The 23,137-nt window shown below is 36.0% G+C and overlaps 1 protein-coding gene across 1 annotated transcript in view; it reads left to right on the top strand.

Moving 5' to 3' along the window:
- Positions 1-23,137, top strand: part of LOC118854944 (leucine zipper protein 2-like) — a 248,928-nt gene that overhangs the window by 179,087 nt on the left and 46,704 nt on the right. Inside the window, exon 5 of the mRNA XM_036765119.1 lies at positions 11,005-11,094. Within this exon, the coding sequence (XP_036621014.1) occupies positions 11,005-11,094 (90 nt within the window). The remainder of the gene's footprint in view (positions 1-11,004; positions 11,095-23,137) is intronic.

A 23,137-nucleotide genomic window follows, 5' to 3' on the forward strand; every position in this document is an offset into this window, starting at 1 on the left:
TTCAGGAATTTAATAGCCAAATTCTAGTGCCCCTAGGTCAAAGAGAAAATCCTTCAAGCAGCAAGAAAAATACCACTCTAATGTCATGGAGCCACATTCACCATCACATGAGATTTAGTGACATCCATGTTAAAGGACTGGGAGATTTGGAACATAATATTCTGGAAGACAGAATAACTGGGATTACATCCCAAAATAATGTATCCAGCAAATTAAGTATAATGATTCAAGGGAAAAAATGGATATTTGATTAAATAGAAGTCTTTCAAGCATTCCTGATGAAAAGACCAGAGCTGTATAGAAAATATGACTTTGAAACACAGGACTCAAGGGAAGCATAAAAAGGTAAACATGAAAGAGAAATCATAAGGGACTCCATAAGGTTTAATTCCTTGCTTTCCTATGTGGGAACATAATACATATAACTTCTATGAACTTTATCATTACTAGGGCAGTTAGAAGGATTCTACATAGAAAGAGGGTATGGGAGTGAGTTGATGATGTGGAGATGAAGTAAAAATATGAATCGGCAAGATAAAGGGATGCCCTGGGAGAAGGGAGAAAAAAAGAGGGAGGAAATTATCTCACATAAAAGAGGTACACAAGGAATAGCTTTGATAGTTGAGTGGAAAATTGAGGGGGGCATTGGGCAATGCTTGAACTTAACTCACATATGAATTGGTTTAAAGAAGGAACACACACATGCACACGCTTCCCCTCTCTCTCTCTCTCCCTCTCTCTCTCTCTCTCTTTCTCTCCCTCACCCCCCCAACTGGTAATAGATGTCTATCTTACCCAAAAGGGAAGTAGGAGGGAAAGGAATAAGAGAAAGAGAGAAAGGGCAATGGGTTATAAGAGTGGGGGTGGGTTTGCAGATAAAAGAAGTCAGTGGTCAGAAGCTAAACAGACTTCAAAGGAGTGACACAATAAAAAGAGAGAACGATAATTAGAAGAAAATAGGATGGAGTTTAAATGCACATTTTGTGGCAGCCAGGTGACACAGTAGATAGAGTGCTAGGCCTGAAGTCAAGAAGACTCACCTTCCTGAATTCAAATGTGGTCTCACATACTTATGAGCTGTGTGACCCTGATCAAGACACTTAATTCTATTTGTCTTAGTTCCTCTTCTGTTAAAAAACAAAAAGATCTAGAAAAGGAAATGGCAAACCACTCTAATATCTTTGCCAAGATGTAAGGGGGCATGTCTTTTCTGGCCTAATTGTGATAACTGTAGGGCAACACATCCTTTGAAGGAATACTGAGATAGAAAGAAGCACCCATCCTAGCTTGCTTTCTTATCGGTTAGATTCTTAGGGGTGCTTATTCACATAAAGCTGTCATTGTGGATGGCAACAGGTGAAAGTAACAAGGTAGATCCCTTCACCAACCCCAAGTCAGGCAAGGTATTGTGTAAAAATAGAACAAGGAGGCATAGTTCAAGGGACTGCAATTTCTCCCATGGGATAGTTGAAGCTTCTTTCACTGCTTACATTTATTCAAGGTAGTTTGCATTTTTTGTTGTGGAGTCATAGGTCGAATTGCTAATCTCTGGCTTCCACTGTACATTCCACTCCTTATGACCTGCTCATACATTCTTTCGAATGCTATTTTCTGCAAGGTTCTTCGAGTGGTATATGAGTCATGTCATTAACATGGAGGAAGCAAGGGAGCTTACAATCATACTGTATTGGAGGCACAGTGCACAACAGCCATATAAGCACATATAGGGAAACAACATTACCAACAGGAAAATTACCATAATTACTATGATTTTCTTTCACCCACCCTTCCAGGGAGGCAAAGGAAAAATCAATAGTGTTTGGTGATTAGTGAGAGAACTAGATTTCTCAATTTAACTTATTTCAGGCTCACTGAATTTCCGAACTGAGTTCAGAAAGAAAGAAACATGTCTTGGGCAATTTTATAACACATTGTAGTTGGTGCAGAATATAATCAACTACAAAATGGAATCAGTATTATTTATTTTTCTTAATTCTCCCCTTTTGTTGATGGTAGAATTGTCAAGATTTTTCTTGACTGTTCAATGTAAGAGCAACAAGACTGATTAATCATAGTTCAAGTTAGAGCAAGAATATCTAAATCCACAGACTCATTTACAGGGAAAGTTTACAGGAAACCAAAATAACTGAGAGAACTCAGCCTACTGATGCAGTGAAACAAAAAGCCAGAGTAATACAATAATAATCAGCAACCTTAAGTAACATTAAGTATCCTTGCATTTTAGTAACCCACTTCCAATGTCCATTTAATCTGCAGATTTCATCTTGGGTCTCAGATATCCCATGCAGTCATATGTGCTCTGGAAACATCTTCTCTTGAACATTCTGGGATAGGTCTCATTCTTTGGTAAATTTACTTCTCTGGTTCCAAGTTAATTATGGATGTTTCTGATAAAATATTTTACAGAACAAATCTCAATACAAGCTAGTGCAGACTCTCAAATTTTACTTCTCTAGCTAGTTCACGTGGTGAAAACTACCTCAAATTTTAAGGTTCTGATCTTATCAATAATAAAACTATAAGAAGAACATCAAATTATGAGCCCATAATTCATGTGAAACTTCAGAGAACTTAAATTTTTTACATGCCCTATTAGAATCATTTATATTTGACATATAGGATTATCTGATCTTGCTTTCTGAAAATTTTTCCATTCCAATTAGTTCCACTTCCCTTAGAAGTATCAGATGCTATTAAGAATATAATCCTGTACATGAAACCATGGGTACTTTTGGAGGTAGAGGCTCTTCACCCATAGGTTCAATGGTTACACAAATGAATTTACTTACAAGCTGCTGGTTTTACTCCAATTGTAATTAGATATACTTAAGTAACTAATTGCTAATTTTATACAGAGAACACTATATATTCATTTGTTAACCATATTGAAATGGAATAGATGCTATGGAAACATTGTTCTCTACTAACTAACAGTACTAATCATACTGAAATTCTATTCCTTAAAACAAAGAAGAAAAGGTTTTTGACTTTACCTCACAAATCAATAGATTTGCATCTTTGTCCAAATATTCCCATATAATTATGAAAGCTTTAGATACTTCAGAGACTTTATTTTATACATGACTTTGTAACCATTAGCAGGCAGATGACTAGCCCAAGCACTAATTTACTTACTTGTTTGGGATATAGAATTACTGCACATTCAGTTAGAGAACAGTAAAATTTTACATATTTGCCTTGTGTTCTTATCTTTTACTGACCACTTGCTCTGACTACAGAAATTTGATAAAGAAAAATGTAGGGACATAATCATAAGAGCATCAAAACTGGTCCTTCAGGCATAAGCCTTAGGGCACAGAGTGACTCAACACATGTATAACAGGATAAAGCATCCTTAGTTCTATCTGTCTTCAGACAAAAATCACAGTTCACACCCAAGCATACAGCAACAATTCTACTTCATTGGCAGACTTAGGTTTAATAAGGTAGAAAAGAGAGAGAGAGAGAGAGAGAGAGAGAGAGAGAGAGAGAGAGTGTAATAAGGCATAAATACCTCACAACCAAATGCAGAAAAGCAAGAATATTGATTGTACTTTTTAATACAATGAAGGCTACATTTCATAAAGGTCATAGAAGAATAGATTAAAAATTAATTGGAAGCTAAATAATCTAGTCCTATAGAATGAGAGGATTCATCATAGAAACAATAAATAATTTTATTAAAGATAATGACAACAATCAGACAAAATTTGTAGGATATAGCAAAACAGGTACTTAGGGAGGAAATTATATCTCTAAATGTATATATCAATGGAACAGGGAAAAAAGCAGATCAATGAAGTGGGCATGCTACTAAAAAAAAGTAGAAAAAAGACTAAGTTAAAAATCCCCAATTTAACCTCAAAATGGAAATGCTGAAAATCAAAGGAGATATTAATAAAATTGAAAGTTAAAAAAAGAATTAATAAGTAAAATTATGATCAGGTTTCATTAATAAAAATTAGATAAATTATTGGTCAATTTAATCAAAAAAGAAAAGAAAAGAAATTTAGTAGCATCAAACACAAAAAGAATAAACGTACCAATAAGGATGGAATTAAAGGAATTACTAGAAATTACTCCACTCAATTAAATGCCAGTAAAACTGGCAATTTAAGTGAAATGGATATTTGCAAAAAAAAAAATAAATACACAGCCTAGATTGTTAAAATGTAATACCTAAATACCCAATCTTAAAAGAAAGATATTAAATAGGCCATCAATTTAAAAAATCCCCAGGACCATATGGATTTACAAGTGAATTGTACAAATTATTTCAGGAATAATTATTCTCAGTACATTATACATCTTTGAAAAAAGTAGTAAAGGAGTCCTACCAAATTCCTTTTATGACACAAATGTGGTTTTGCTGCTTCCTAAATCAGAGAGAGTAAAAACAGAGGAAGAAAACTATGGACCAATTTTCCTAATGTATATTGATATAATAATTTTAATTGAAATACTACCAAGGATATTACAGCAACACATCACTATGACTGGGTGGAATTTACACCAGAAATGTAGGGTTGGTTTAATATTAGGAAAACTCTTAATATAATTGACTACATCAATAACTATAACAACAAAATCATTTAATTATATCAGTAGATATAGAAAAATCCTTTTACAAAATAAAACAACTATTCTTATTAAAGGCACTAGAAAATATAGGAATCAATTACACCTTTCTTAAAATGACAAGTAGTATCTATCTAAAACCAAGAGCAAGCATTGTATTGGGGATAAGCTTGAAGCCTTCCCAATAAGATCAGTTGTGAAGCAAATGTGTCCATTAACAACACTCTTATTCAATATCATACCAGAAATGCTAGCTATAGCAATAAGTTAAGAAAAAGTAATTGAAGGCAGTGAGGAAACAAAATTCACTCTTTGCAGATGATATGATGGTATTCTTAAAGAATCTAGAGAATCAGCTAAAATAAATAGTAGTAGTTAAACCAATGAACAATTTCATCAAAGTAGCAATATATATACATATATATATGCATATATATACACAGCAATCCACATAAATCAACATTTCTATATACTACCAACAAAACCTAGAAGCAAGAGACAGAAAGAGAAATTCCACTTAAAATAACTGCAGAAAATATAAAATACTTAGGGATCTCCCTACCAAGAATGTTGCTTGTCCTTTAGTTTTGAAGAGGACCAATGACATCATGAGGTTGACGACTTGCACATGAATTGAAGTAAGGCAGAGTTCTGCAAAGTTGTCAGCTTGACTCTCTCTTCCAGAGTCATTGAAGTTCAGTGGCAAGACAAAAGTCAAGGTGACTGGTGATGGCCAGTGATGCAGTGATTGACTGGGCCAAGACAAACCCATGGAATATATGAACAGAATTACACAACACTTTTCTCACAAATCAAGACATATCTAAACAACTTGAGAAATGGAGATGCCTCAGTGGGTAGAGCAGTCTTGTTGGAATCAGGTAGACACATCTTCTTCATGAGTTCAATTCTGGCCTTAGACACTTACTAGCTGTGTGCCCTAGGTGAGTCACTTAACCCTATTTGCCTTAGTTCCTCATTTGCAAAATGACCTGGAGGAAGGAATGGCAAACCACTCCAGTATTTTTTACCAAGAAAACTCCAAAAGGGGTCACAAAGAGTCAGATATGACTGAACAGGTGGTACACAGTACAGGCTGAGCCAATATAATAAAAATGACAATTTTACCTAAGTTAATTAGTCAGTTTACTTATTCAGTGCCATACAAATCAAGCTACCAAATAACTATTTTATAGAACTATAAAAAGTAGTAATAAAATTCATCTGGAAGAATATAAGATCAAGGATATGATGGGAATCAATGGAAAAAAAAAACTGTGAAGGAAGGCAGCCTAGAAGTACCAGATTTCAAAACTATATTACAAAGTGGTAATCATGAAAACAAGCTGGTACTGACTAAGAAATAGTAAATGAATGACTGAATGAATAAATAAATAGATAAATGCATAAATAAAATAAGAAATGGGGTGATAGATCAGTAGAATACATTAGGCACACAATACACAGTAGTAAATTACCAAAGTAATCCAGTTTTTTTATAAACCCAAAGAACTAACTTTTGGGGTAAGAATTCAATATTTGATTTAAAAAAATACTGAGAAAACTGGAAAGCAGTGTGGCATAAACCAGGCATAGACCAACATCTCTCACTGTATACCAAGGTAAGCTCAAAATGGATAAATGATTTAGATATAAAGACATAAAGGTGATAACACATAAGTAAATTAAGGGAGCATGGGGAAATTTCAGTTACATGGATAAAGAAAGAGGTTATGACCAAACAAGAGACAGAGAGGATCACGAGGAATAAATTGAATAATTTTGATTACATGACATTAAAAAGCTTTTGCACAAGCAAAGCTAATGCATCTAAAATTAGAAGGAAAAAAGGAAACTGTGGGCAGGGGGCTTTGAAATAAGTTTCTCTGATAAAGGCTTTGTTTCTCAAATGTATAAGGAACTGAACAAAACATAAAAAGTAAGAGCCATTACCCGGTTGGTAAATGCTTAAAGGATATGAACAGTATGATTTTAGAAGATGAAATCAACTCTATAGTCACATGAATAAATGCTTTAAATCATTAGTGATTAGAGAATGTAAATTAAAATAACTCTGAGGTACCACCTCATACCTATCAGGTTGGCTAATAGGACGAAAAGGGACTGGAGAAGATATGGAAAAATTTGAACGCTAATGCACTGTTGTCGGAATTTTGAACTAGTCCAAACATTTTGGAGAATAACCGGCAATTATACCCAAAGGCTACAAAACTATGCATACCCTTTGACACACCAATACCATTACTAGTTCTGTATCCCAAAGTGATCAAAGAAAAAAAAGACCTGTGTATTGCTGTTCTTTCTATGGTGACAAAGAACTGGAAATTGAGAAGATGCCCATTTGTTGGAATGGCTAAATGAGTCATAATACATGATTATGATAGAATACTATTGTGTTATAAAAATAACAATCAGGAGGGTTTCAGAAACTTTTGGGAAGACATATGAACTCATAGAAATTAAAGTGAGCAGAGCCAGGAGAATATTGTAGTGTGGAACCCTTAGTTACTCTGATCAAAATAACAAGAAAATTTCCGTGATGAAAAATTCACCTCCAGTGAGAGAACTGAACTCTGAATGCAGAGTGAAGCAAATTTTTTAAGCTTTCTTCATTTTTTTCTTTTTTTGTCTGTGTTTTCTTTTTCAACATGGCTTGTAGGGAAATACATTTTCTATAACTTCACATATATAACCAAATCGTTTCCCTTTTCAAAGAAGTGCAAAAGAAAGGAAGGGGAGCGAATTTGGAACTCAATTTTAAAAATGTGATAATTTTTATGTAATTAGGGAATACTTAAAAGTATATTAAAATTGGTACTACAGGAGAGGATTCTGGGAAGATGGCAGAGTAGGTTAGAAAATTCCAAGCTCTCAAGATTTTCCCCCACAAAAGAGTTAAAACAGCACCGTAGAGCGAACAAAGTGGACTGCAGACAAAGAAGAATAGGGGCACAACCAGGATCTTCCAGGGACAGTCTGAGAAGATCTGAAGAAGAACGCCATCACTGAGTTTGGTCCAGGTGAGGAGTAAACACCTCCAGGCTAGGTTCCATTTTAACAGCAAGTGGTGAGCCCTGGGGTTAGTTGGTTTGAGAGGCTGCCTCCGCCCCAGCCACTGGAATTTTTACCCCAGGATAGTGAGAGGAGTCATGCCTTTGAGCCCAGGAAGATTGTGGGAACGTCTCCTGATGAGGAACGCCAGACCCAGCTGCGCTGTGAAGAGCCATGGGGGTGAGAAGGAACCAATACATGCCCAGTGCATGAAGAAGCAGCGGGGCAGAAAGCCACTGACTGTGGGCACTTACAGGAGGTTGGAGGTTTGACTTTGGTTCCAGGCTAGAAGAGAGAACTGAAGATCTGGGGTGAGAGGCACCATTTACCATACACCAGGGCTAGAGGTGATTATAAAAAATCAAGTTATTTCCACAAAAAAAAATGCATAGGCAAAGGAGAAAGAATCCAACCATAGAAACCTATTATGGGAATAGAGATGACCAGGGTTCTTCTTCAGAGGAGGACATTGAAGTAAAGAAATTCCCAAAGAGCAATGTCAAATGGTCACTTGCCCAAAAAGAATTTATAGAAGATCTTAAAAAAAACTTTAAAAATCAAATGACAGAGATGGAGGAAAAACTAAAAAAAATAAAAATAATCCAAGAAAAACAAGAAGGTTATGAAAGGAAAACCAAACAATTAGAAAAGGAGATCCAGAATTTCAAGGAGGAAAATGACACCTTGAAAATTAGGGTTGGGCAAAGTGGAGCCAGTGAAATTTTATAAGAGATCAAGAAATAATTAAACAAAACATGAATAATGAAAAAATAGAAGAGAATATTAAAAATTTTATAAGAAAAACAACAGATTTGGAGAATAGATCAAGATGAGAAAATATAAACATAATTGGAGTAACTGAAAGTTATGATCAAAAAAAGAATCTTGATACAATAATACAAGAAATAAAGAAAATTGTCCTGAAGCATTAGAACAAGGCAGGGAAGTGGAAACAGAAAAAATCCATCAAACATCACTTAAAAGAGATCCTATGAGGAAAACTCATAGGAATGTCATAGTCAAATTCTGGAACCCCTAGCTCAAGGATAAAATAAAAACAGCATCAAGATTAAAACAATTAAAATATGACCGTGCCACAATTAGAATCACACAAGACCTAGCAGCAGAGACATTAAAGAACCGCAGATCTTGGAACACAATATATTGAAGGGCAAAAGACCTGGGGCTCCGACCAAAAATATCATACCCTTCATATTCCAGTATTATTTTGAATGAAATAAAATGGACATTTGACAAACCCCCAGAGTTTTAAGACTTTGTTAAAAAAATCCTCAATTTAATAGAAGATTTGACATACAAGAACTAAGAGACACATAAGGTACATACCAAAAACTGACTATAAGGGATTTATAAGAACAGAGTGCTTTCCTTTATATAACATAAAATGTAAAATGTACGTCTAATGTTCTTATTAATAATTGTTGAGCTTATAAGAAAGAGGGGGATAAACCTATGATATGAATTTCAAAAGTAAAACCATTTAGAAACAGTTAAAAAGAGTAGCTATTTTATACAAGACAGGTGCAAAAGAAGAAAGGACACAGAGGATTAAGATGGGGGAGGAGGGCTGGTAGTTCTGGTGACCTACTTTCATCAGGAATGGGTTTAAGAGGGAACATTACATATATATTTAGAAGAGTATAAAAGTCTCCTAAATTCAGAAGAAATAAAATGGTAGGGGTTTAGTGTGGGGGGAGAGGACAAGGGAGGAATTAGGACAAGGGAGGGATTTTTAGAGGGGAGAATGAGGGAATAGGTAAAGGGAGTTTAGATTAATGGGAATGGGGGGATAGGGGAGGGATCCTTAGGGGTGAAGGCAAGTAATAGGAGGGCAGGGTGGTTGCTGGAGGAGGGGTGTAGGTAAGCAACAGGCAGGCTATTTAGCAGGTAGAAGTAAAGTAGAGGAGGCAGGAAGGATAGGAAACAAAAGATATGTACAAACATAAAAAACAAAGATCAGGAGTACATTATGTTTGGGAAAGCATATGTCTATATACGCATGCAAGTAAGGATATGTGTGTATGCATGTATGTATATATCTGTGTGTGTATGTATATATCAAGAAATATCAAAATTATATTGTAGCCTTCTGGTGGGTAGGGAGAGGAAAAAAGTACAAAGTTAAAAAGTGCACAGCAGAGAACAAAAGAAAACACCAGGAAGCAAAGAAAAGATAGACAATTCTCAACACAAGGTGTATTATTTATCGTACAGGCTTTCTTGAAATGAAAAATTATTGTTAAATATTTTGAATCCTCTCCTATGTTCTGCTATGCACGTGACATGCTATTTTTCTTTTTTACTTTATATTTAAGTTTCAGTATTTAAGATTATGATATGTTTTTGTTTCTTTTCTTTATTTTGTATTTTTGTTCTGGTAAAATAAAATTCAATTTAAAAAATTGTTACTATATAAAAATAACATATTAATGGTTTTTTTAAAAAGTGAATCTTCAGGTCTACTTTTTAAAAATTTGTGTTATGCACTTAAATAATGTGGCGGTGTATTAGTCATTTGTTTATATGTCTTATACAGTATGCTAGATTGGAGGCTCTTTAAAGGTAAGGTTATACTATTTGTCATTTTTGTGTCCCCAAGGAATGGCACATAGTGGGTTGTTGAATTGAATCATTAAGCAAACAGTGCATGAGATTCCTATGAAAGATGATTGCTTTGGACACTACTGGTGCTAAATTCAATACAAATTATAGATATTTGTCAGTGTAATTGGGGAGCTGAAGTTTCTATGAGATCCAGAAAAAAAGCTCTCCAAGAAAGAGGAGCTAACATTATAATTTGTATGTGCAGGAATATGTGTATATATTTGTAATGATGTCTTTGAATGCTATATAATCAATTATCACCTGAGTATTTAACTTTTTTAGTAAGAATTCTTTGTATTTTCTATTTCATGTTTTTTTTTCTTCCCTCTACTATCTTTTTCTAGAAATTGAGAAGGCAAGAAATCTGATACCCATTATAAACATATAATCATGCAAAATATGTTTCCATATTCACCATGTTGCGGAGAGGGGGAGAAAAATAAGGAGAAATAAAAGATGCTTCATTTTCCAATTTGAGTCCATCATTTTTCTATCTGGAGGTGGAACATGATGAAACATGCAACCTTGGAATTGTCACGAATTATTGTGTGGATAAGAACTGCTCAGTCTTTGACATTTGATTATAGTTACATGATTGCTTTTACTATGTACATTGTTCTCCTGTTTCTGCTCACTTGCCTTTGCATTGGTTTGTATGTCTACCGTGTTTTCTGTCTCTCATCTGTCTATTTTCCTCTTGTTTTCTAGGCTCAACCGACTGACCTGGGAGACAAAAGGACCCTTCAGGTTGAATCACGAAAAGAAGAAAAACCAAGCTCCAAGTGTGACTCTCCAAATGTAAGATTAATTTATATAGTGTAACCAGAAACAACACATAAATCTATTTTAATTAAATGAACGTGCCCAAATAACTTTCCATTTGTGGGCACATAGAAAAATCTAAGCATTTTTTTCTGCTTGAGTTCCAAAATGCAAATGTTTTTATGGCTTAAAATATGTTGATGTTTCCATGAGGAATTAGTAAGCAGAATTTACAGTGCTTTTGTGGAATGATCTAGTCCAAGAGATGTAATTTTGTGATTAGCAGGTTCCCACAGAGATTTAGTTGGAATGCTACAGATATGTAATGAAGGGCCAAGCTTAGTTATATAATAATCCCAACAGGCAGCAGGCAAAACTCCATGTCAGAACTACTTCATTGGAAAGGAAAGGAAGAAGATTAATTGAAATGATAACGGGAGTGAATTTGAAAACCATGAAGTTGTGCCTTCTGCTGCATAATGACCAAGAAATATAGTGAATTCTGAGGATCAGATGAAGTGAGCAGAATGTTGCAGAGTAGTATGGAATATTACTTAATAAGTTAGAAAGTGATGAGGTGGGAGATTGTGGTGGAAATAAATACTCACTTAGAAGTTAAGATACTTCGATAGAAATCAGTGGTCTTCCACTTGATACACATAAAACTTTAAGGACCTCTCTTGCCCCCTCTGGACTTCATTTTCTTCAGCTTTCAGAATTGTCAAGTTTATGCCATAGGTTTATTCAAAAGATTTAATGAATGTGAAAACACTTCAAAAGCTGTCAAGGGTAATACACATGTAAAGACTGACCAGTTTACACAAAAGCAGAATGACAGTTGCACGAGATTATAAAATATGGCTTAAAAACATTTTAAATTTAAGTAATCTCCACTTAAAGGACTCTAAAAGCAATCTCAGTTTTAATGGGAATCAGGCAGAATTCATTAAACATATTAATATAACCAATATCTCCTTTTCACTGCTATTGAGCATTTACATTAGGCAGTTGCTTCTGTTTTTTCAGAATGGAGACTAGGGCAGAAAATTGAGGCTGTAGGTTAGATAAAAAGGGGGTTCCTTAAAATGATGTTATTGCGATAGTAGTAGTAATATTGATAATAGCTAACAATTATATTGACCTACTATGTGCCAGACCTTAAGAGTGAAGTGCTTTACAATTATTAGCTCCTTTTATCCTCACAACAATCCTGGCAGGTAAGTGCTATCATTATCCCCGTTATACAGTTGAGGAAACTGGGAGAGACAAAAGTTTTGTATGGATCAGTGTCACACAACTAGTAAGTGTCTAGATTTGAACTCCAATCTTCCTCATTCCAGGGCCAATGCTCTGTCCACTGTACTACCTAGCTGTCCCTATGTAAAAAACCAGTAACATTTCTAGAAGTATAAGTTTTACTTCATCTAATTATGTTAACTTTTTATAATATAGTTTTATTTTATTAAATATTTCACAATTACATTTTTAAAAATTTAACAAAATAAAAAAATTATTTCCAAATTCTCTTCCACTCCTTGAGAAAGCAAGAAACATGTTAGCAATTTAAGGGTTTTTTAAGTCTCCTGGAAAATGAAGCAAATGATGTCGTAGGCGTTGGGACATGTCACCAGGAGACCTGAATTTAAATATAACATTCCTCACTTATTTTGACTTGGTCAAGTTACAATCACTCTGGGACTGATTGTTCAGATCTCAAATGAGGATAATTACATATGCACCATATTTCCCATGTTAAGACTTTTAAAATTAAAATGAGATCATAGATATAAAAACACTTTGTAATCCAAGAGTCTATTACTAATATAAATTAAGCAAAATTTTCTGAAGTGTTTAATATATTCAAGGCACATAAATACAATTTATGATATTGGCTATGTCAGAAGCTGTAGGTTTCCATTGTTGGATATTTTCAAGAAGAGTTTGAAGAATCAGGGTTTGGGGCTTGGTTTCATGTTTCAGGTAGAAATTGAGCAATTATATGGTTTTCAAATCCCTTCCCAGTGCTGTTCTCTTTTCAATGCCAGGGCAGGGGGTAGGATGGCTAATGACAGCTAAGGCTGTCAGCATCCTGGCCTTGGTGAGAGCATGCAGGGTGAGATTTAAGGAAAAGGAAGAACAAATGTCTCCGACTAGCAGTTACTAGATTGGTTGCTGTCGTGGAACCTTTGGACAGATTTGTTGTTCACAGAAAGAGATTGAACTAATCTTCTAAGAGACTGGAAAATTATGACTATGTTATTGAGGAAATTATTTGGCCTTGGTGGTGTTTCAGTTTGTCTCTTCCAATACATTAGCCAATGAGGAGGCGGTCTTCAGGTCTGTGTGTTCTGTTGGCATTTTTATTCCTAACAGGCAGCTGCATTCTGTAGCTATGTTTGATACCTTCTAATTGGCTAGTTATCAGCCTACTGGTACAGTTGACTCAGTAAAAATAAAACCTTCCTAACAAAGTTTAAGATGCACTTTTGGAAAGTAATGCTCCAATATTCTACCCCTGAGATGTCAAACGCATTACCTACAGATCCTACTTTGGCCTACGAAAATCTTGAGTGTGGCCTAATATAACTGGAAAATATTTAATAAAATAAAAATATAATAGAACATAAATGATGTAAATGTCTGGTTTTCTAAGTCAATACGCAGCCCACAGAGATGCTTATGTATGGTTTAGTGTTGCCATTTCTTTTTAAAACGGGAGACTAATTTTTTTGTAATTGCTTCTTCCTTACATTGACCTTAAGAGTAAACCCTGGAATCAGAAAGATCTGAGCTCAATTCTTATATCAGACTTCTTATAGCTGGGGGACTTTGAATAAGTCACTTAACCTCTCATCTATTCCAGGATAATCTCTAAGACTAGAAATAACAGAGAAGTTGCTGATCTATAGTTATGGATGCAGTCTCCACACTAGAAATTCCTTATACCAAAGGATAAATGTTACCTTATTTGATCCTTGCACTAACCATTTCTCTACTTCACCAAAATTAATGAGTGTTTAGGAACCCCAAACACCCATCTGTGATTCTATAATAACTCAAAAGGATGTCACCTTTGAGAATAACAGAATTTTGGTTACTAAATACAGACTGGTAGAGATTTTTTCCCAGTAGATGAGGCTTTCCTAGTGCCCCTCAAATCATCCTTATGTTTACATATGACATCTTATTTTTTCAGATCAATTTTATTTGTAAATGTGAAATCTTAAATACTTTAATCTTTTTGACACTTGATTGGTGGCGATGACAATATTCCATTAGCCATTTCACCAAAGTCAACAATCAGTGACAGAATTGGAAAGTAACATTTCCAATTGGACAGTAGGTTGCCACAGAGTAGCATCCACGAATTGTCAATTTAGTTTGTATAGTACCCATCACTCAGCATTGTGTTCACATTAGGTCTCAGCGTGATGGTGGAGGTGATGATCGTCGTGGTGAGATGATATGTATGAAGAACCAGGATTAGTTTGAAATTAAGGATATAGGCTCAGAATGAGTGGTATTGAATTAATGCAAAGATGAATAAGAACCATCCTGAAGTTATGGCTTTAATGTATTTAACAAGGCAGCACATTTTAAATGTGAAAATTCACAATGATTGTAGGCTACAAAGACTCATGTATTTGAGATAATAAGTTCCCAGTAATAAGTAGTAATTTCACTTGCCTTACAGACCCCAAGTGGTTTCCCACATAAGAATAGTGGTATTCTAATCTACAAAACAATCTAACATCTTACATTTATCTCACCTCAGTTGGAAACACAATGCAATCTAGTGGTATTTTCCTCCATGATATCCCATTTCTTCTCTGGAAGGAATGGTTAAATTAGTCTTAGTGGGATTTTCTGGCTTCTTATTACTTCCTTTCCTGTGGATGTCTCATCTTAATAAAGCATTGGTTACATAATACTGAAACAATCTTCCAAAGCACTGTCTTAAAAAATTAGAACAAAACCAAGTTAGCTCTCACTTCTGCACTCATTCATTCATTTTTAAGACCAATGGATTTAGATGATATTCAGATTCTCATGTCTTCTATCTAGCACCCAGAAGAATGAAAATATTTTAAAATTTTAGCTCAAAAAGATAAACAGAAGCTGCATCAGACCATTTTACCTTCCCCACAGATTTGCAGCAGCTTTCTCAACACTTAGCCATGCTTATGAGACACACTGAGGAATAACCAATATGCTGGATGACAGAATCTGGATCCATGAAGATCTCAGCAGGCTCAAATGATGGGCTGAATTTAATAAGATGCAATTTAATAGGGACAGGATGCTGAGCTGTTAACATGAGGAACATAATTAAAGGTTGTGGGTATTGCAAGAGAATGACATTGTCCGGTAAGAATAGTCTAATTCCCAGAAACAGCTGAGGCTTGCTTAAAATATTGAGGCACAAATTAACCAATCAAGGAGAGAGCTTCTTAGATATAGTGCAGGCAAGGAGAATGAGGAAGATATAGTCTCTGTGCTTGCACAAGATAGAGTGATATTATATTAGGATAATGCAATGGGAAAATTGCACCTCTCAGCTCCTTTTTGATACTGTTTAATTTTTCAGGAAAAGCAATCTTTAGATTGATAAAGATAGACCCAAACAAGTAACAAGACATTACATTTCAGCATAAAATTGGGGATATAAATAATCTAGAAATATGAAAATTAATAAGACTAAATTCAGAGTCCTTCAGGTGGGTTCAAAAGATTGATTGCACAAATGTAGTGTTTAGAGGTATAGCTCTCAATAAAGTTTGTGAAAAGAAGATGCAGATTTTATTGGACTTAAAAAACCCTCATGTATTCTCAAGTCATACTAATAGAAATAAAACTTAGAACAAGGGGAGAAATAATTTTCATGTACTTCATGAATTCAGATCACATCTATAGTGTTATGCCTCATTTAGGAAGGAAAACAGGAAGGAAGGAAGGAAGGAAGGAAGGAAGGAAGGAAGGAAGGAAGGAAGGAAGGAAGGAAGGAAGGAAGTAAAGGAGGAAGGAAGGGAGGGAGCGAGGAAGAAATGAAAAATGAGGGAGAGGGGGAAGGAAAAAAGGGAAGGCTTATTACATGCCTGGTACTGTAGTAAGGACCTTATACATATTATCTCTGATCTTTATACCAACCCTGGAAGATAGGTCTTATTATCATCCCCAATTTACAGTTGAGGAAATTTAGGTAGACAGGGATTAAGTGACTTGCCCAGCCAGGGTCACAGAGCTAGTAAGTGTGGGAGGTTGGTTTTGAACTCACGTCTCCTTTACCCAGACCCAGCCCTCTGCACTCTGGCACCACCTGGCTGAATCTGTTCACCTCGTAGATAGACTGATAAATTGTAACATGTAGTGAGGAAAAAGGAAGCAGGATGGTGGGGGTGGGGAGGCGGAGATCACAGATGAAGTTACATGAAGATTGTAAGAAAGCTAGACAAGTAAGCATAGCCTTTGGAAGGAAGGCTTAAGAGCAACATGATTGCTATCTTCAGCTATCTGATGAGCAATGTTATAGAAGAGTGATTAAGCTTTTTCTGCTTTGGCCAGGAGGTTCAAATAAAAAAAAATGAATATCAATTATACTGATCCACATGATCCAGATCTAGCCACTCACCTGATGTTTTTTAGTGTGTAGGAGGTAGGGCAAGTCAATTGGTATAAGAAACTTTTAATGTGGAAAGTGCAACTACCATGGCAGATGAGCACTTATCTATTATTTTCCAGTTTTAGAGCATTCCCTGGAAGCAGTAAGAGGTTAAGTAATCTGTGCATTATTATTGTTTTTTGACAGCTACCTCACTGTCTTGGGTCATAGAAATGTTTCAGTCCAATAATCTCAATTACACTTGGGGCCATATAACATGGTCACCCATCTATGAAATGTCTGATGGAAGAATTGAGCCCAGATCTTTCTGATTCCATAACTGACTCTCATGATCAATGTCAGGAAGAATTTGCAAATATTAAGGCAAACACAAGGGGAAGAGGAAAGCAAATAAGTAATGTGTAGTATTACTGTGCACCCAGCACTCTACTAAGCACTTTGCATATACTACCCCATTTGATCCATGCAGCAACCCTGGGAAGCAGGTGCTGTCATTATCTGTACTTTACTTTAAGGAAACTGAGGCAAACAAAGATTAAGTGATTTGTCCAAGATCACATTGCTAGTAAATGTTTTAGACTGGATCTGAACTTGCTTCTTCCTGACTCCAGGCTAATTGCTCTACCCATTGGGCAACCTAGCTGCATCTACAAAGTGGAACTGGAACTCTTGAAGTAGATACTGGAAGAACACCTATCAGGGATGGTTTTAAAGGGTTTCCTATTTCAGCCAGAAAGTGGATGCTGTCATTATAAATATTGCTTACAATTCACAAATGCTATACTTCTATGATTACTAAGAATGACAAGTTGCTCAGTTCCCTGAAAGATCATTTGCACTCATTCAGACATAACCTGCTTGGCTTCAGCATGTTGTCAAGTCCTTCTCTCCCACAGCAGCCCATCACAATGCTATCAAAACAACTCTTTTTTAATGCATTCTTGGGCTCCTTTCTAATGGACTTCTAAAAGTTGAAAGGATCATCAAGGGCTTGGGGCCATATTAAAGGTTCTGTTTGGGATGTTTTAAAATTACTTTCTAGTGGCTAGCTATTCTCAGTGGTTTTGCTTCAATAACTGTGCTTAGAAGAAGAAGAGGTACCTGTGCACTTTCCACTCCCTCCCCCACTATGTAAAGTGCACTATATTGTTTAATAGCATAGCAGGAATTAAAGAAATTGTGCATTTCATTGTAACTTTCACCTGGGGATAAAGACTGAATGCTTAAAGTAAATGAGTTCTGTTATGTTTCAAACTGGCAGGCTTAGAGAGTTAGTGAATATTTAATTTTTGTTAATGTGCTGAGAAAATGAAGAGCTGGGTTCAGAACAATAGCTTTTGATGAGCCCGGGGACCTTTCTGGTGATTTCATATGGTTCTGCTCACTTGCACTGCCTACACCCAGACAGGTTTATTCAGCAACAGAATACATTTAGGGACATCAAGGGAGCAGGAATCTAAGTCCTGGGGTAAAGGAGAGGAGGATCAGCAGGCTTTTTAAATCAGAACTGAATGTTGGCAGACATGGTCAAAACCTTCCTTTACTCTGATATCCAGCACTCATTTTCTGCTGTTTGTCAGATATTAATGAGTTTGGGATGCAGGCATCCTATCAAGATGGCCATGGATCAATCATTACTCATCGTCCTTAAACTCATGCAACGAGAAAAATTTTCAGCCTGACCTAGAATTATCAGTTCATGGAATGAAAATGATCAAGTCAGGCAGGAAGGACTGTTACTAACCTGGTGTTTGTCAGAACTGAATGCCTTTAAGTATCGAAGGGATCTTGAATCATATTATTTTTGCCTTGGTCATGACACAAAGCTGGACTTAGAGACAGCAGACATATGTTCAATTTTCTAATCCAACATAAAGCTGCCCGTGTGATCATGGGAATGTCCTATCACTGTTTCATCTTGTTCTCTCATTTGTAAAATGAAGCAGCGGAATTCGGTTGTCTATAAAGTCCCTTCCGGCTCCAAAAGTCTAATCCTATGCTCCTAACAAAACCTTACATTTCTGTAATGCTTTATGGGCTACAAAATGTTTTACTCATGACAACTGCGTGGAATAAGAAACATAACTGTTATTGTCCCTATTTATAGCTAAGAGAATAAGACTGAAAAAAGTGGCAAGTTTTGCCCACCACCATGCTGTTGGTATGTTCTAAAGATGGCACGAGTCTCATGACTCCAAGTCCAGATCATTTATGTACATGCCATTAAGAGAAGTGTTTCATAAACTAGCATTAGTAACAGACACCTTAGAGATGATTTAGTTCTTACGTCAAGGAAAATTGAAAATCATCCAGAATGAATGGAATATTTTGTACAGTTCTGAGTGCCTTATTTTAGGAAGGATGCCAATATTCCAGAAAGCATCCTGAGAAGGAAACCTACTGTGGTAAAGTACTATGGTTCAAACCATAGCTAGACCACTTGAATTAAATGGGGGTGTTAATTCTGAACAAATTTTAGGGATGGGGATGAACATAATAGCTATCTTCAAATATCTAAAGGTTTGACCCATTGGAGAGTGGCAAGATTGATTCTGCTTGACCCTAGGGGAAGAACTGGGAGCAATGAGTACAAGCTGCATTGGCAGATATAGGGTTGATATAAGAAATGATTAATAACTAGTGCTATGCCAAAGTAAAATGAGCTGCCTCAGGAAGTAGTGGGATTTTCCTCATTGGCAATGTGCAAGTGAAGGGTAGATGAACACCCTTGAAGAAATCGTAGAGGGGGTTTTATTCTGGTAGAGGTTGATCTAGCTCACCAAAAAGTCCCTTATGACTAAGATTTTATGAAATTAGCCTGCTCCAAGTCATACAGGAGATAATGGAAAAGGCAGGACTAAAATGCAGGTGTCCTGCTTCTCATTTCATTAACCAACTCAAGCTATTGCCTTGTTTCAGCATCTTATTCTCCAACCCTCTTCATTATTTCCTTTTTCCCAAATTCAATCTCTTCTGAAAAGAAAAGCAACCCTGATTGATTAAGTGCCTTTACCATCCTGATAAGCATCCTTTTGCTAAACAAGACTAATTCATCCAGTTCACATTGGCAGGGGAGGGTGAAACATTGGCCCCAAACATATACACACTTCTGAGCAAGATGGCATTGAGCCACAGCATTGCTTTCAGAATGCCATCACAGAGCTTAGAGTCCTTAAAGCTGTCCTTACATTTCTGTAATGCTTTGTGGGATACAAAATATTTTCTTCATGACAACTGCATGGAGGAAGAAACCTAACTATTAATATCCCTTTTGACAGGTAAGAGAACAAGACTGAAAAAAGTAGCAAGGTTTGCCCACCACCATACTGTTGGTATTTTTTAAAGATGGCATAGACTTCCCCCTCCCCCACATACAAGCTATGGTCTCACATCGTCACAGAGATTTCTGGTTGCTTGAATTATGTATTTGATTTTAATCACTCTGTGCTTTTGGGATATTTGTGGTGGGTCCCCAGAGGTTAATTCCATTTCTCTTAGGTAGGGAGGTGTAGCATGATTAATAACAAGAGAAGAGTAAGATCCACTGGTATGGAACAAGAAAAGCCAATCTCCAGCCATGCTTGGCAGTGATTGACGGCTACAGCCCTACATTAGCTTTATTCTTTTTGACTGTATTGAGAGCCACAAGAATTCCGAGTAGAAAGAAAGTCAATATTGTTTTTGGACAAGCAGCAGCTTCTGTTTAATGGGCTGTTAATTCTGAAATAGTTCCTCCTTGGTCTGTGTCCTTCTTCACACCTAGTTTGGCTTTTTAAACTGATCATATGTCACTTTCAGATCCAAACCAATGGTATACCTGTTAAAGCAATGAAAAACCTTTAAGTTGCACCACAAACCTTAAGGTAGATATGATGGACATGTTTGATGAACAGTATCTTAAAGAATGAAGATGTGGGAGGTAAGAGAGCAAAGGTACCATCAGAAGTGAAGGTCACTCTAGGAGGATGATGCATGAGGATTTTTTTCTGGTCTGTTGAATCCTAAGCAGAGAAAGACAGAGAGGAAAGCAGACCAAGGGCTTCTAAGAAAAATAAAAAACCAGCAGCAAATAAGCAGCATTGTCAGGATATTGTCAAGAGCAGAGCTAGTGTATTAAAACCAAAACCAGAACAATAATGATGACAACATATTGGAAGTAATTAATCTACCCGGTACTTCCATACTAAATTTCAGCAGTGTGGGGTGAAGGACAGCAAAAGACGGAGAGAGCTCAGTGAACTATAAAAAGGTGCACTGCTCACCTACTAAATACTCACTTTCCTTATCTGACAATTCCACTAAATCATGTTACTATGGATTTGTGGCATTTCCATACCCCATGAAAAGTAATTACTATAATTTGGCCAACATACATAGTATTGCTATTTGCCCCGCATGCTTTTGTAGCTATATTGTTGCTTTCTGACAGATTGAGTGACATTTTCAAAGAATTGTGATATGCACTGAGTTTCTTTGGCTATACTGTGTATGTATGTGTCTGTAATCATTTTAATGAAGATGCATTCTTGGCTCATCCAGTCTCCTAATTTATGGGCCCAGCTGCGCACATCTCTTTTTCTGTATAATTTAAAGGGTGAGCTGTATGCTGTAGCTGTCACATGTTTGCATACTTTCCTGATCATTTTACATTTTTCATCACCCAAATTTTCAGATACAGGTACTTTGCTAATCAGGCTGCATATTTAAATAATAGAGATGATGGAAGAAATCTTTAGACCTGTGCCCAGTCTTTGATTGTACTATATTCTTTACCCTAATTTATATTTTAGCTTTCATATTTCTCTTACAGCAGCAGAAAGGGAACCATTTTAAATAATCAACCCTCCGCTACAAATATGCATGTTAAATCTCTATACATTCTTTCAAAAGGACAATTACTTCATTTTTTCTTATTCATGTGAAAGAAATAAAATAAGCTCTAAATGTGTGTAATTTCCATTTTCTTGAACTGAGCAATTTTTTTTTTCATTCTGATTGATGATGAAGGGAGAAACTAGGCATTGTTCTGTTAAGGCAGTCTGAGAAATCTATAAGCATCTGTGAATATATAATATATAGATGTTTTTAGAGATGTATGTATGCATATTTATATCTACACAAATGTGTGTATATGTAGATAGATAGGTAGATAAAGAGATAGATCCGTATACATATTATGTCTATTGCCTTTGTGTGTATATATTTCTAAAATTTCATTATTATAGAGAAATCCCAGTAAGGAAACTTCCTTTACCAGTGCCGATCAATTACTACTATATAATTACTAATTTTACAGAGTTTCTGTAACAACAATGCTATTTGCCTCTACTGTGGCTATGCAAGGCCAATAACACCAGCACACAGGAATGCTGCTAGCAAAATTCTTTGATCTGCTTTTCTAAGGAAAGCAACTTTAAAGGGTTAACAATCTCACTTTAATTAAGCACACATATATCATTCATTTAGTTCAGGGGAAAAAAGTCAGCACCTTGAACTTCAGAGAAAACATAAAACGAAATTACAAGCAGAAATTAAACAAAGCAGAGCAAAATAACACAAATCAACAGACAGGCTTCTAGCCATCTGACCAAGATATTACATACATAGTTACCAGAGAAAGAAGCACCAACATATGGGTTTTTCTTTTTTTTTCAGGGCAGAAGGCAGGGCAATTGGGGTTAAGGGATTTTCCAAGGTCCCACAGCTAGTAAGTGTATGAAGTGTCTGAGGCCACATTTGAACTCAGGTCCTCCTGACTCCAGAGCCAGTGCTCTACTCACTGTGCCACCTAGCTGCCCCAACATCTGGGTTTTTCAAAAGCCACAGGGCTCTTTAATGGCTACCCAGAGTATGTCTGGATAAATCACAAAACACTCTTCTTAAGCAAAATGTTAACCTCAGAATATATATACACTTCTTGAGGGTCAGAGGGTGTCACAACCCTGCAACTTAAACCCATTCAACCTAATCCTTCCCATGACTTAAGCAGATCATCAAGTCTCCTGATTCAATCAAAGACTCTTGATTGAAACAAAGCAAGACTCAAAGCCACTTGATTGCCTTAGTGCTGAAAAGCACTCCGAAACAAAAGACAACAAACAATCCCACTCTGCTTGCCATTACAGTTTCCTGGTAGACTAAGTGACACATCTTGGCTCATAGAGCCAAGTCTTCCTTATTCCAAGGTTGGTTCTCCATCCATGTAATATATACCTCATGTAGTATATTTTTTTCGTGTAGTATATACCTCATCCCAAGAAGAGAAATAAAGAAAGCTGATTTGTGATTAAAAATCAAGCCCCCTGGTGCCAAATCCACTGTTCTTAAAAAACGCTATGTTGTATCATTTGAGGGACCTGAGCATTTTTAAACTTAAAGAAGACATAGGGGCAGGATGTTTCTAAGAAGCTAGAGAAAAGGAGCAGTTCGTGAAATGTGGCTTCAAGGTTTTGAAAGGCT

Source organism: Trichosurus vulpecula, chromosome 6 (assembly GCF_011100635.1).
Source record: "Trichosurus vulpecula isolate mTriVul1 chromosome 6, mTriVul1.pri, whole genome shotgun sequence".
NCBI lineage: Eukaryota > Metazoa > Chordata > Mammalia > Diprotodontia > Phalangeridae > Trichosurus > Trichosurus vulpecula.